General features: G+C 39.2%; 1 protein-coding gene across 2 annotated transcripts in view; it reads left to right on the top strand.

Annotated features, from left to right (window-relative positions):
- The window catches only part of cdh6 (cadherin 6), a 60,287-nt gene that overhangs the window by 30,897 nt on the left and 14,732 nt on the right, over nt 1-14,658 (top strand). For both annotated transcript variants that reach the window (XM_065276409.2, XM_065276408.1), the window contains exons 2-4: nt 10,134-10,464; nt 12,244-12,538; nt 13,947-14,066. In XM_065276409.2, the coding sequence (XP_065132481.1) occupies nt 10,246-10,464; nt 12,244-12,538; nt 13,947-14,066 (634 nt within the window). In that variant the 5' untranslated portion in view covers nt 10,134-10,245. The remainder of the gene's footprint in view (nt 1-10,133; nt 10,465-12,243; nt 12,539-13,946; nt 14,067-14,658) is intronic.

The following is a 14,658-nucleotide window of genomic DNA, read 5'->3' as shown; positions in this document are numbered from 1 at the left end:
AGTGCTATTTAGCACCGTTTGTTTTTGTGTGATATTTTTCTTAAGCACCTAAAATAAAAATGCACTTTTATTTTCACATTGCATTCCTGATAAATTTACCCTTGAAAACACAAACTATCATACCAGAAAAACGTCTCAAAAGCAAATAGTTATTACCTGGTATACTGCAGAGTCAGAATGTGGTCACAGTGAGGGCACAAGCCTCGAGCACAAAAGGCCAAGAAATACAAGCCAGCTGTTCCTATTTACTGTACGGTTCGTGTATTATTTGGTAATTGAGGTACAGCCTATTGCGGGAAGAATACATTTTTTGTTAAAGAAGAGCATTGACTAATAACCTGACATATCCAGGGCCATTTTCAATAGGTAGTTCCAGGCAAAGTAGAATAGAAGGAGAAGAAATGAGTTTTAATCAACAGCCTTTAACCTTTGCTTCCCGCTTGCCTTCAACGTGTACGGTGGCTTTTAATTCCATGATTTTCCAGCCACTGCTGCTCACGAGGTTTATTTATTTGTGGACACAGAGAGCGTTTTCAATTTTATTGCCACTGTTGTTAATGTCAATAAATGTCATTATTGATTATTTCAGTTGATATATGTTTTTCCTTCTTCAGGTCTAAACACTAATACCAACTTAGATGCAGAATCAAATGTCAGACTTTGTGATTGCAATCAAGATGACTAGTTATGACCTTTTGAAATGGGAGCATTGTTACCTGGGATTGTAAAACTCCTGTCCCAGAGGCTTCTACAAAGCAAGGGTTACAGGCATAAGAAACACAATGAGTTACGACTCGGTCAGGAACTATTCCATTCAGATACTTTCACGTAGTGTATATCCCGGCCATAAATCGAAAAACACAGTCTGGGGGTTAAACAACCACGCAGCTGCCTGTCTGGAACAAAAGTCTCTTGTATTTACCAAGGTAAGATGCCACACTTACAAGATCCTCTGAAAGTGGGGATGAGTTAATGGTATTGTCAAGTTGTAAAAGAGCCTTCGGGGTAGAAGAACACACGATAAATATCAACTATGATCCGAGAAGCTGTCTGTTTGACTTTGACAGCACCGGCAAACTCTATTAACGCTGCGTTTGTGATTTGGGTATTTGTCAGCAGTGGAAGTGACAAGTAAACAAACGTGCACGTAAACACGCGCTCGCGAAAAGACGAGACGCAGAAAATTTGCATTGCAATGGGGGCTGCATTCCAGAGTTGAATCACAATGTCGGAGGGAGACCGCTGTCTCGCTGGCTCCCGCCGAGCTCTTTACACTGAGGCCGTAAAACCGCAGTTCCCACGGCTTCTCACGGCGTTCACGAGGGGAGCACTAAACAAACACCCCATAATGATGTTATGGGATTGCAGGGGAACCTTTCCAGCAGCACTGTAAACGCCAATGCCACAGCGACACAAAGGTTAACAGGTGTTTGGCGCTATCTGTTTGAACAGTCTGCATGCATTGACAAAGGAAATGCAGGGTGCAGTCGCGATGCGCTCGGGTCCCCATCCTGAATGGCATGTGGCTAAATGGGGATTTGAGGGACATTTGATTTTAGCAGGTTTGGCTAAATTGCTTTAATTCACCACACAGTATGGTCCGCTCCAGGCAATTTGTGAGGCAAAAACACGCTTTCACCATTATCGTGGCCGACCAGGAAAAGCAGATTCTGAGTCAGTGGCACAACATTGCTTCCAGATCACATTATGGCCTCTCTCGTTACGAAATTAAGCGGACCCATCTGGTATGGGCAGCACTCCCTGACACTAATTGTGTTGGTGTGCACATGGCCATCCCATTGAGTAAAAAAAGACCTCCAACGTTTGAATCCATTATCGCCTACTGTTGAGATTATGGCGCACATGTTGCTGAGCAGATTATGGTGGAAAGTCGGGGGCACTTGTGTTTTGTATGGCCGAGGTTTGGGGATTAAGTCTTGTGGTGTGGTAACTCTATAGGTTAAGCACCTCTAGGAGTCTAGTCATACGTACTGTGCAAAAGTCTTAGGCCACCTTGCTACCATTTGTTGTTTTTGCAATGTTATAATGATCATATATATTTATTTCTCAGTGTCTTTATTAAAATACACCTTTCACTTGAGCCAAAAGCAGGCTTCTGCAGGATCTAAATTTAGGAACCTAAATAAAATTAAATCCTAATTCTAATCAAATGACTTCAGGACTTCAGTCTCCTCAAAACGCTCAAGATACCAAGAGAGGTCACACTAAATACTGACTGATGCCTGAAGAAGACATTTAGTTCGGAAAACTGTTTTTTTTTTGTGTGTGTGTACATATTTCCTGTATTTTCTGTTTTTATCTTAAAAAAGAGTGAAAAATAAATATGTATTTTAGTATTTTATATATAATTACTATTTATACACTAAAACAGAAAAGTCAACTTGGATCAACTTAAAAAATTACTTAAATTGGTAACACCCCAAAAAAGTTATTCAACGTAAAAGTTTCAATTTAGGTGAAACTTACATTTTGTAGGTGTTACCAATTGAAGTTATGTTTTAAGTTGATCCAACTTTTTATATTTTTATATATTTAAGATATTTAATATTTATATATTTTATAGTAATATATAGCTTTTGGCCACAAAAATAATAGTTACCACACTTGTTAAGCATATAATGTCAGCAATTTATTTGTCAAAATCCTTTATTGTTATAAGCTAAATAATTCTGTATAAGTACAGCAAAAAAAATGTTTTGAATGCTTCTTTACAGACCATAGACACAACAATAGACATTTTCTGCTTTAGTATACAAAAGCACATACTGTATTTACAGAAATTACAAAATGTACAAAATATACTAATTGATAGACAACAAGGCAATAGGTGGGAAGGCAAGTGACTATAAAATAACAATGAAGTGACCAGTTGCAAGATTAACATTATTGTTGTCATTATATTATTATGATTATTTGTATTATTTCTGTAATGACACAATAATGAGTACAGTCATATGGTATTAGGATAGAAACTATTCCTGAATCTTGAACTGCGAGTTTAAATAGTCCTAATTAAGAAAATACCCATATTTAATGCAAAATGCCAATGCATATTTATAGAAGTTTATTAATGTTGGGTTCGTACAGCAGCTGGACCCATTTGACTTGGCTGACTTTGTTTTTCACAGCATTGTGTTTTAACAAATGAATACAACAGTATTGTCTGCTTTTATGTGATACTTATATGAACAAAAAATCAAAATATCTGATCTCCACTTATATTGAATCACAGCTTGGTCACTGCCTGATGAATGTGTTTTTATATGCAACCTTGAGTGATTCATAGTAATAGCCCTGGCAAATGTAGGGTAGGTCAGATACGGAGAAAACTTATGCCTAAAATGAATAAATCAATTTTCAGTTATATCCAACCAAGAGTGTTGCAGGATAAGTGATACCTAAGCATTCGAAAACCTAGCTGTCTAGACAGCCCTTTTCCCCAAAACAGACAAATCAATATATATTGATCACCCGCTATGCCCTGGGGAATGACACGGATATGCTGCTCGGCTGGCAAGTGCACTGAATGGACCGAAGAGGAGCTTGGATGTGTTTAAGTGTATCACACTGACTGAATTTGTGTTCACCTGATCTCGACTTTGCCTCTCATGCACTGTTGCTCGGCGGTAGATAGGAGTCGCAATCAAACATGGCATATGTCTCCTACCATTTGCTCGAGCGAGATGAGAACTAGCTAGAGATGTTTCTCTTGGTGTTTTCCCTAAGATGTGATGTAGCCCAAAGCGATAAGATGAGAGTTTGTTAGGAGCACAAAAATATACTATGCAGCTCAAGGAAATCAAACATTCATGCTATCACTATCATGAGTCGCTACATCATGTATGTCGGCTATGCAAGCAAGAGTGACCTATTTAAAAGCTTTAGAGGCGACTCTTTCTAGTTAATGGCTGGTGGTCCGGTGCCTTATTCATTATAATAGTGAGCCTGGAGACAGTGTGTGGCATTAGCTAGCTCGGTGTCTCTCTGCTCTGTTGGTCTGTGTTCCCGTAGCAAGACGTGTTACCTGTCGCCTCCCTCCCCGCTGCCTGTGGCTGACATTCTGCTTCTCTCAGTCCTAATTGCCCCTATGGGACTTATCAGGGCTGCTGTGGCTGTCTACAGCGTAACAGAGCTTACAGTGAAGGCAACGCTTAAGGCCCCGCCCCTCTTGCTTTCTCTCTCCTCGCAACCTAACCGACTCCCTGCGACCGCCACAGGTGTCGACGGTCCTCCTTTTCCTCGCTCACCTGTCAGTCCCCCACCCTCCCGCTCATGGTCTTCGGGGGTCTCAGAGGAGACTGTGTCTTTGAGGCAAATGAAAAACAAAAAATAGGGCAACTCATGTCTCAAGGTCAGACTTCACTGTAAATTGCCTGATCTGAAACTAACAGCAGATAACATACAGCCTGATGCAAGTCAGATGCCTTTGAGGTTAATTTGTTTTGTCTGTGGTTTGGTTATCAGACAACTACGATATTGTTTATGACAGGGACCAGACGATTGAGTTACTGTACCGCTGCATCGAAATGTGAAAAAATGTGTATATATAAATTTGGGTCTGTTTTGAGTGTTGTTATTAGGGATGCACCGAATATTCGGCCACCGAAAATTTTCGGCCGAAAATAGCCCAAAAGAGCATTTTCGGCTTTCGGCCGAAAGACTTTTATCACCGAAACAATACGGCCGAAATGTTGTGATGACGCAAACAGAAACCGCGACCTGCACGTGCTTGTCTGAAGCAACATGTACATGTATGCGGCGTGGATGTATTTAACCACAAAAAGGCGCTAAAGTACGCACAGAGGCACATGCGGTTGTGTCCGGTCCAGACGTGATCATCACAGTAAGTACGCTCTTCAAAGATCAGAACTCTTGATGTGTAAACTTTAGAGAGAGTCGCGCAAATGTGTCTCATACTGTAGTCCATTAACATACATGTGCCGAATAAAGCAATGAAAAACAACGTAACGTTTTTATGCTGCGCTGTTTGGGATTCGCCTTCGTTCTCTGTGTGCGCGCGCGTTTAACCCCGGATTTCCACCGACTGCGGAACGGCTGCGGATCCGCTGCGGAACGGCGGCGGAGTCAATCGGTTTCCATTCAAGTCAATGTGTGTATTTCCACTGACTGCGCTCCGAATCCGTCACAGCTCCGGCCATCCGCAGCCCTCCGGCACAAATACGCAGAGCTTCTATTTTTGACGGATGCCGGACAGCTCCGCAGGGCGGAGCCATGACTTTATCGCGTGATCATACCTGAATACGCGAGAACTCGTTTTTTTTTTTTATTAAATATTTGCAATACAAACATTACAAACACACACAAATAAAGTCATTAATACAGAAACAACAAATAATAGACAAGAACAGAGCCAGGGGGAGTTTCAAATAAATACATTAAAGATAGAGCATAAATAAATGTTCTAGCAGCCTTCTTATTTTTTGAATTTTGGATGGATTTGATGTACTGCTCGGTCTACGCGAGATCTCATGTTGTGATCTAGGCTGGTTTGTAAAAACGTCATAATTCAATGGCATAATGGGCAGAGACAGAAGTAGGTATCGCGCGATCATCACGTGAATTTGCGAGACCTCATGGGTCCTCGTCACTTCAGAACGCAGCCGCTCTGCAACAAATACGGATCTGGTGGGTATTGGCGGACGGCGGAGTGCAGCCGCTCCGCAGTCGGTGGAAATCCGGGGTAAGTGCCCTCAATAGTGCACACACGAGTGAGACGCAAACAAGCGAACGTAAAATCTTTCTGTTATTGACAGGGCACATATAAACAAAATTATCTCCAAAGTATTATTTTTCTAATAAAAACATTTGTTTATGTCTTAAGTGTATGCATAGATTACAGTCATAAACCAGTATCTGCTTATTAGAAGAGACAGTAACCTCAATTAACCTACTTAAGTCTAACAAAGAGACAAATAGCTCTAAAAATAATAATATATTTAATTTATACAATAAAGACAGTGTTATGACTCATTTAATTCGATTTCTGTACCTAATGCTAATGTTAGCCCTTATTAATGTGCAGCTTTGTTCTTTTTTATAAATGTTTGTAATTTCTTTATTTGTTATTAGATTTTCCCCACCCCCTTTTTTCTGATCTGAAAAATAATCCGATCCGTGCCTCAAAAACTGTAATGTGATCTGAACCGTGAGTTTTGTGATCTATCATACACCCCTAGTAAAGTTAGTACACAGTGATAGCCATAAATGGATTTGTACTAATAATTGGCATAATAATTTATTTCGGTGTTTCGGTTTCGGTTTTTCGGCCTTGGTTTCCTCATTTTCGGTTTTCGGTTTCGGCCAAGAATTTTCATTTCGGTGCATCCCTAGTTGTTATATATTTAATGATGAATATTTTTTGTATTGTAATATTTGTAGTTGTGGGAATTGTTGGACCCTCATGAATCGTTTCAGAATCGACTCTTAGGGTCCCCCTGATTCAGAATTGATTCTTGATGTGCTAATTAGCATATTTATTCCATCATTACATCACATTCATGCTAGACTACTAGTGTTGCCATTTTCTTTAAACTGTCATATACTGTATGTATTTATTTAATGCAATTACGTGCTATATAAAGCCATTCTAATTGACATGTAAGTTCTGGTTCTGTTGTCAGACATTAAAATAAGCAAAAAATAGTAATTAAACATGACTGGTTAATTCTACATGTTAACCGGCAGTCATTTCCATGAACTGTCACATCGTCTGATCATCATCGTTATACACCGTTATTTAAGGAGCAGTAGAATTACTGTATTTATCTAATGCAGTGCACCCAGCGCAACTATTTGCATATTTTTAAACAGTCAATAACAGGTTTTGTGAAGCTATTTGCACTCATTTATTGACAAGTCAGATGCGGTACGGTGAATTAAAGGCGCATTTTCTCCCTGAGGAAGACCATCCCAAAATGCATTTTGTTTTTCTTGCAGTTTAGAATTAGTCAAACGGGACTAGATGTATTTTTTTTCTACTGCTCATGTAAGGCCCCTGTAGTAGGTGTATAGGTGCATGTGCGCTCTCTAAACTGTCCGTGTGCTGCACCTCTCCTGCAGTTGGCTTCAACCTTTTGGTTCCGATAACGTCACGTTATTATTTTGTATACTAACTTTTAAAAACTAATTTTTTATATTTGTGAATCAATCCGAAGCACTAGAAGACTAAATTCATATCTAAATTCTTATTTGTTTTTTGTTCACGTCTTCCGTTGCTATGCAACCATGAGCCGCGCTCTTTGTGACGCCAAGGATAACGAAATGCGTGATCGGACTAAATAAATCAAAACAGAAACACTACCGGGTACACTAACGGGTTGCAAAAAAATTATAATAGTTAATAAATTTATTCAGGATTTAAATTTGTATTTTTAATATACATTTATTTAAGATAAGGTTAAGAAAAGGTTTATACTGATAAAATATTGTATAAAAATGCAGAGAGCACTGTTTGTATTTTTTAAGTATTATTATATGTTAAATAATAGAAAAACTGTATATTTACAGAGATATTGTGTTTTTATGTAAAAATAGCTCTGCGGCCCTCAGACGAGATGTCAATCTCAAAAATGGCCCCAAGCCAGTTTGAGACCCCTGATTTAAAGGGGACATACCATTAAAATTTGACTTTTTCCTAGAAAATGTGATAAAGATCAACCCAGTAACCTAGTTTTGGTAAACCATTCTCCGCAAGCATGTAAAAAATAGGTCATTGAAATTTGGCTCCCTTGGTGATGTCAGAAGGGGATAATACCGGCCCTTAATCTGCACGATTTAACCACGCCCAGGGCTCCAGACTGCCACCAAAAGGTGGCATTTTGCCACCAAAATTTGAAAGTGTGCCACTGAATTTTACATCCAGTCGCACATGTGCGACCAGTAAATCACTCAATTTGAAACAGCACACTACTTTCTGCATCTATCATTAAAGTATTTATTAGTAATACAGTGGAAATTAGTAGAAATGTGAATATTTGGTTAGCATGTTGATTTACAGTGAGTGCCCCTAAATTTTCTGGTTGCGCCCCTAAAATTTTCAGTTGGGGGCCACTGTGCTCCTAGTGAAAAAAGTTAGTCTGGAGCCCTGACTCCACTGGCATTTAGTGCAGAGATCAGCTCATTTGCATGTTAAAGGACACACCCCAAACGGCACATTTTTGCTCACACCTACAAAGTGACAATTTTAACATGCTATAATAAATTATCTATATGGTATTTTGAGCTAAAACTTCACATGTGTACTTTGAGGACAGCAAAGATTTATTTCACATCTTAAAAAAGTCTTGTGAAATGTCCCCTTTAAAGGTATGAAAGAAATAATTCTTCCAATAACCTTTGACTAAAGTAAGTGTTTTTTTTTGTGGAACCAAAGATGGTTCTTCTTTGGCATCACTGTGAGGTACCTTTTAAGTATACCTTTATTTTTCAGACTGTAGTCTTCTGGAAGTTACTATATATCACTAAACGGGTCTTAAAGTGACCGCAGTGTGGCATAGCATGTATCAATACGCCACAACAGTGAGCCTGTTAAATAAAGTGCTGTGTGAAACCGTAGCATCCCATTGAGCTCTGTAAGGCTTGTGCTTGTATTTAAGGACAGCAGGGGAATTTACATCCTTCACTATCCATCTCTCTCGCAGCAGGATGGACTTGTAAATGAGCGAGCAGACATTTTGTGGTGAAAACTGTGTCTGTTCACTCTGACACACCGTGTAACAAAACCGCTTTAGATCCAGCTGAGTTCCCCCGGCAGGACTGTGTCAGGGGATTTGCCAGGTCACAGAGCTGAGCAAAATGGCTGCCTGAGTTTGACTAATGCGTTTCAAGAGCCTGCTCTTTGCCCAGGAGTTTGGGACGGCTGAAATTTATTAAAGACCAGCATCTATAAACTAGGTTTGTTGGACATGAGAGAGTCCATGTCATCCTCTTTGCGTCCCCCGTTTGTACCGAAATACACAGATAGATCCAAACCTGCACTCATATACATGCATAGAGCTCCCGTGGTCATTTCTAGCTCATTGAGTTTGACAGCAAATCAATTCCCCTCCGGTATCTATTGTTACCTAATTCAATTAGGTCAATTCATAAAGCAGAACATAATGGAGCTAATGGAAAAGGCTATTAGGGGAATAGCAGTACCATTTCGGTCATACACGGAAGTATGAAAGTCAATTCGGCATCACAATTGCGCATTTCCATCTGAATCGGTGGCTATTCCCGGATGAAGGGGCGATGTTGACCCAATGCATTTTGCATGGATGCTGAGGAGTGCGCCAATATTGCAAGCAATATTGTAAATCGAAAACCAGAGGTACTTCAATGCAATTCGCGAAAAGGCCTGCATCTCCCCTTCTCCACTTTGTGCAATCACATTTGCAATCTGCTTGATAAAGTGTAAGAGGGAGCAAGGGCGGGCGTTCGGCAGCAGACAAAGCTGCCGAGTGGAAACAGGAAACGTGTTGATTGCTGATTATTATGTGGTTGCAGGATGCTTTTGTCTTTTAGACTGGCGTTCCAGCAGGTCAGCCGAGAGCCATCAGGCTATTGTGACCATGCATTCTGATAAAAGCCAGCACACGTCGCCGTAATACTCAAGGCTGCGTTGTATTTTCAGGGCGGCTGAACTCAATAGCGCTGCAAGTGTTTAGATCTTTAAAGCAGAGCATTTAGAGCATGCGTATTGATTAATTGATAACAGATTTGCGAGAGCTCGCAGCCATTGGCCTGCTTTGCTGTATTTTAGGAGGCCGAGGTTAATGGCTTGATGCACAAAAAAAGCTTTTCTGCCTTTCATCAGGTTAGTGCTGCTCTGCAGCGCTTTAAATGGCTGCTCATTTTATTCTTGACAAATGTGGAGCGCCAATTATATAGATATCAGAGTCTCAACCACAGGACTTGCCGTAGTTTTGCAGAATTGCTATTTTACAGTGTGTTTCTGTGATATCTTTAATAAGGGGATGGTTGGCGGATAGTACAAAAGCTCAGGTTGCCTTTAATTAGGAAGGAAAAGATATCCAGCAGCAGTACAGTGGGATGACACTTTGAATCTTCACCCAATAAGTGATTGTTTCTCAATTTCTTTTCTTTAACAGGTACTGTGTGGCTTGCCGGCTGTGGGAAGGACTATGAGGGTGCACTGCAAAACTTTGTAACTTCAGCAGATAGGATCATTATCAGTTGTGAGACATCCTAAGAGCAGGAAAGATGAGGACTTGGATTGTGGTTCTTCTGTGGGCGTGCATGCGCCTGAGCGTGGATGCAATTGCCCTTTCGAGAGGACCGGTCCGAAGAAAAACCAAAGAGATTGAAGCGGGGAAACACAGAAACACGGAGACGCTCAGACGTTCGAAAAGAGGCTGGATGTGGAGACAGTTTTTTCTCCAGGAGGAATACACAGGATCGGAGTATCAATACATTGGCAAGGTAGGGGGATCATATTTCTATTCCAACATACGTACTGTAGGCAGATGTAGGTCCAAGCAAAGCTGTTGGTGCAATGTTGTTGGAGTCGATTGCAAAGAGAGATTTGATTTCATCACCTCTGATTCTTTCTCAGAAGTTAATAAACGGAGAATGATCAAAAGTAAAGGTATGGCGGATGTAGGAATCTCCAGCGTAGAGCCTGCTGGATTTAAGATAAGAAGCAGAATGAAATCTGACCTCCCTGGTCCATCAGAGAACAGTTAAAGCTCAGAAGGTTGCAGAGGATCAAAGATCAGAATAAATATACAAATTCAGCACTGCTGATTAAAGCAGAGGTTCAAACTAAGGGCCACAGATGGTGTGATACATTTAATGTAAAAATGTTTGCATGTTTAATTGGTAATTTCTGATCTGTTTACAGTTTTTAATAAGGCTTTGCATGTCTAAGAGTGACTAATGCATAGCCTACATTATAATATCAGCAATAAAGGAGTCAGTGTCAACACTAATATTCAAAGTGTATTCTCTCCAAGACAGCAGTAATGGCAAGATATTGTAGTTAATTATAAATGTTTGTAATTACATGGATATATCAAATTATGACTTTATGTCGCACACAGTTTGTACACTTGCTCTCATTTTCCTGGATTACTAAAAATCTTGTAGGAACAATAGGATAACTACGTGGTACATGAATGTTCTCGTGATCAGAGATGGTACTTAGCTTAAAAATTTTGTGAACCATTGACTTTTTAAAATAAGATGCCGTGCAATAGTAATTTTACAATGGGTGTGGGGTTAAAAAGACCAACTTTAAGCATGGTACAATCATTTCAATGCATTTTGATTTCAAATAAAATATAATATAGTAACGTATTGGTAACTGCAAAGTGTTTATGGTTTCCCAACAATGAAACGGCTTTAATCGTATTAACAAAGCCACAGTCAAAGGTGTGCTTTTATCTTTCATTTAAAATGCGTTTAATGCGCCTCATTTAGAGTTTTAACTGTCTATTTCATAATAAGGCTTTGCAGAGGGTCACCATCCTGTGTTTTATTCATGAGGGATGTTGTACGCGCAGAATTGATAAAGCTCTCGTTGTTATGAATGGTTTATGTCTGGATCATGCACCGGCGAATGAGGAATCAGCCTTTTCTAAAATTTCCATCAAGGCAAAGTCATGAAGAGCAAAAGAGGCATTGTGTTTGAATGGTCTTTGTGTTTTACCATCCTATTTTACTGTAACAAAGCTACTCATTCAAGCAGAAAGCTGGATCAAATAACTCAATTCAATCCTCAATCAGATGTCATTGTAAAAGTTAATCAAGCCAGACTTTCAAAAGGTGGAGTTGCTATCAATCAATCCCATCCTTTTTTTTTATAAAGGTGAATATAATAAATTCCTAACTGTTTGGTGTATTTCAAAGGCCCAAAGAAGTTTGATTTCATCATGAATATGTGACTAAAGTAGTTGCACGGAGAGAAACAGTGCGCCAGTGATAATGTTGGAAATAAGCTTGCATTCACCTTGATTGCACATTCAAATTGTTGTACTTTCATCTGAAATGCTATCAAAATTCAATTTTCACAGATTTACCATGGAGTACCTGTCTATTGAAAGTTTCCCCAAGCAGCATTTCCTTATTGTTTCGTTCCCTCAAAATCAACAGATATTGAATTCAGCCAGAATATCAAATGTAATACATATTCATAAGCCTTATCAACGGTTGAATGAGCGGAGGTGCTGATGAAATGCTTGACTTGCTTCCTCTTAACAGCTTCACTCAGATATGGATAAAGGAGACGGTACGGTGGCGTACATTTTAAGGGGTGAAGGTGCGGGGTCGATCTTTGTGATAGATGCCAGCTCAGGAGATCTGCATGCGACCAGGCGCCTGGATAGAGAGGAGAAACCTTACTACACTCTCCAAGCTCAGGCTGTCAACAAGAAGAACGGCATCCCTCTGGAGCCAGAGACAGAGTTTATTGTAAAACTACACGACATCAATGACAATGAGCCAAAGTTTGACAAGGAGGTTTATACCGCATCCGTACCTGAGAGGTCACACATTGGTAAGTTTTGACAGAGTAATGTTTTAACTTAATAAATATTTGCTATTGTTGACCTTTGAGGATCATTTAACGTGAAAAATTGCCACTATTTTTCATACGATAATAGTGATTGGGGGCCCATAAACGTATTATAAAAGTTGTACAAATCCAACATGATCTCACAAAGTTCCTTACGGAATATTTAGCTCATTTATCAATGTCATTGTCACGGATCTTCGCATTTTTCCGTGTCCGTACCACAGATTTTCTTTTCCATGTCAGTTTCACGTAATGGTTACTCTATTGTTTTTCCTATTTTTAAACCATTTTTGCATGGTGTTAGATTTGGGGTTTGGGTTAGGATGTCAGTTTAACTATTGGTTTATACTACTTTTTTCCGAATTTTTAAACAATTGTCGCCCGACGTAAGGATGTCATTTTATGTAACAGAAAGTCGTTCTAACCACAAACCCACGTGAAAATTGTAAGAAAATAGGAAAAACAATTGAGTAACCAATACGTGAGGAAAAGAAAGTTTGTGGTACGGATACAGAAAAATGCGGAGATCCGTGACAATGCAGCCCAGTCACACGAAATTACGTACCTATAGTCACGTCATTTTTTGATTCCTTTCATGATACTGTCAAGAATTTCCGCGTTTTTTCGTGATCGTTTCAACAATTTCTGTTTATGTGTCATTGTCATGTTCGCTTCGGTTTAGGGTTAGATTCACATAAAATTACATCCTTACCTAAACCCAAGTCCAGGTGACAATGTTTTAAAATGTAGAAAATATAAAAAATAAATCAGAAAAAAATGTATAAACCAATACTTAAAATGACATCTTAATGCAAACACCAAATCTAACCCTGAAACAAAGCGAAAATGGTTTGAAAATAGGAAAAAGCAGTTGGGTAACCAATAGGTGACAATGACACAATAAACAGAAATTCGTGATACGATCACGAGAAACTGCGGAAATTTGTGACAGTATCACAAAAAATTATAAAAAAATTCCGTGACTATAGGTACATCATCTTGTGAGACTGGGTAGGACAATGACACAAAATAGCAAAAATATTCTGTGGTATACCCACTTCTTTAGTAGGTGACACTTCAAAATTTGATTTTCATAATGATTCTTACACTGAGAAGTCAAGAAGTATTGACAATACTAGCCCATTTTGGAGTAAACTAATAATGCAAAACTATAGTCTTGCCTTTTTATATCACAGGGCCGCTTTAAAAAAAAAAATGTGTGGGGGTATACACTCTTCTCCAGGCACCACTACACCACTGGTCCAAATGAATTATTGTACAATGCTTTGTTTAAAACACTAATATATATACATATATATATATATATATATATATATATATATATATATATATATATATATATTTATTTCTAATTAACAATTTTTTTCAGGCACGTATGTCACTCAAGTAACCGCCCAGGATGCAGATGATGAAATGTTTGGCTACAGCGCAAAGTTGACCTACAGCATCAGCCAGGGTCACCCATACTTCTCAGTAGAGCCAAATACAGGTCAGTCCGCATTGATCAGCTATATCATAATATAAGTAGTTTTAGAGATATGAATATAGAGAGAGTGTGCATGTGTGTATTTTGATATAATTTCATATTGGGAAAAGGTTGCTCTGCAGCTCCACCGTTCAAGCATTTTAGCCGAGCAAATTCGCCCAGCGAGTTTAATCATCACTAATGTGTGTCCTGGAACATTTCCCACAGAGGTCTTTGTTTAAACAAAAGAGAAATAGAAACACAAAAGCTCCCTTGGCAGATTAGTATCCAGCTTAACACTGATATGCTTTAGCCCAGATGGGATACCAACGATGATGTACATGTCACACCAGTGCATATAAAATCCTAAGACCTAAAAAAGGCCCAGGGTTAATCTGTGAGCATTTGTGCCATTCAAAGAAATAGAAGAGCCAGGATCATTTACAACGTAAATTACAGGATTTATCTATTGGAGTTTTGAGGCAACTGAGGCATCGGGCATATTCATATTGTATTAAGAGCCAACTTTATGCCCGCTAGAATAAAAAGATGGCTGAAAGTGTTTGCAAAAGCATAAAAGGCTGAAGCAAGAACTGAATGTAAAATGGATATTGCT

This window comes from Paramisgurnus dabryanus, chromosome 6 (genome assembly GCF_030506205.2).
Source record: "Paramisgurnus dabryanus chromosome 6, PD_genome_1.1, whole genome shotgun sequence".
NCBI lineage: Eukaryota > Metazoa > Chordata > Actinopteri > Cypriniformes > Cobitidae > Paramisgurnus > Paramisgurnus dabryanus.
This window is presented reverse-complemented; position numbering and strand designations above follow the sequence as displayed.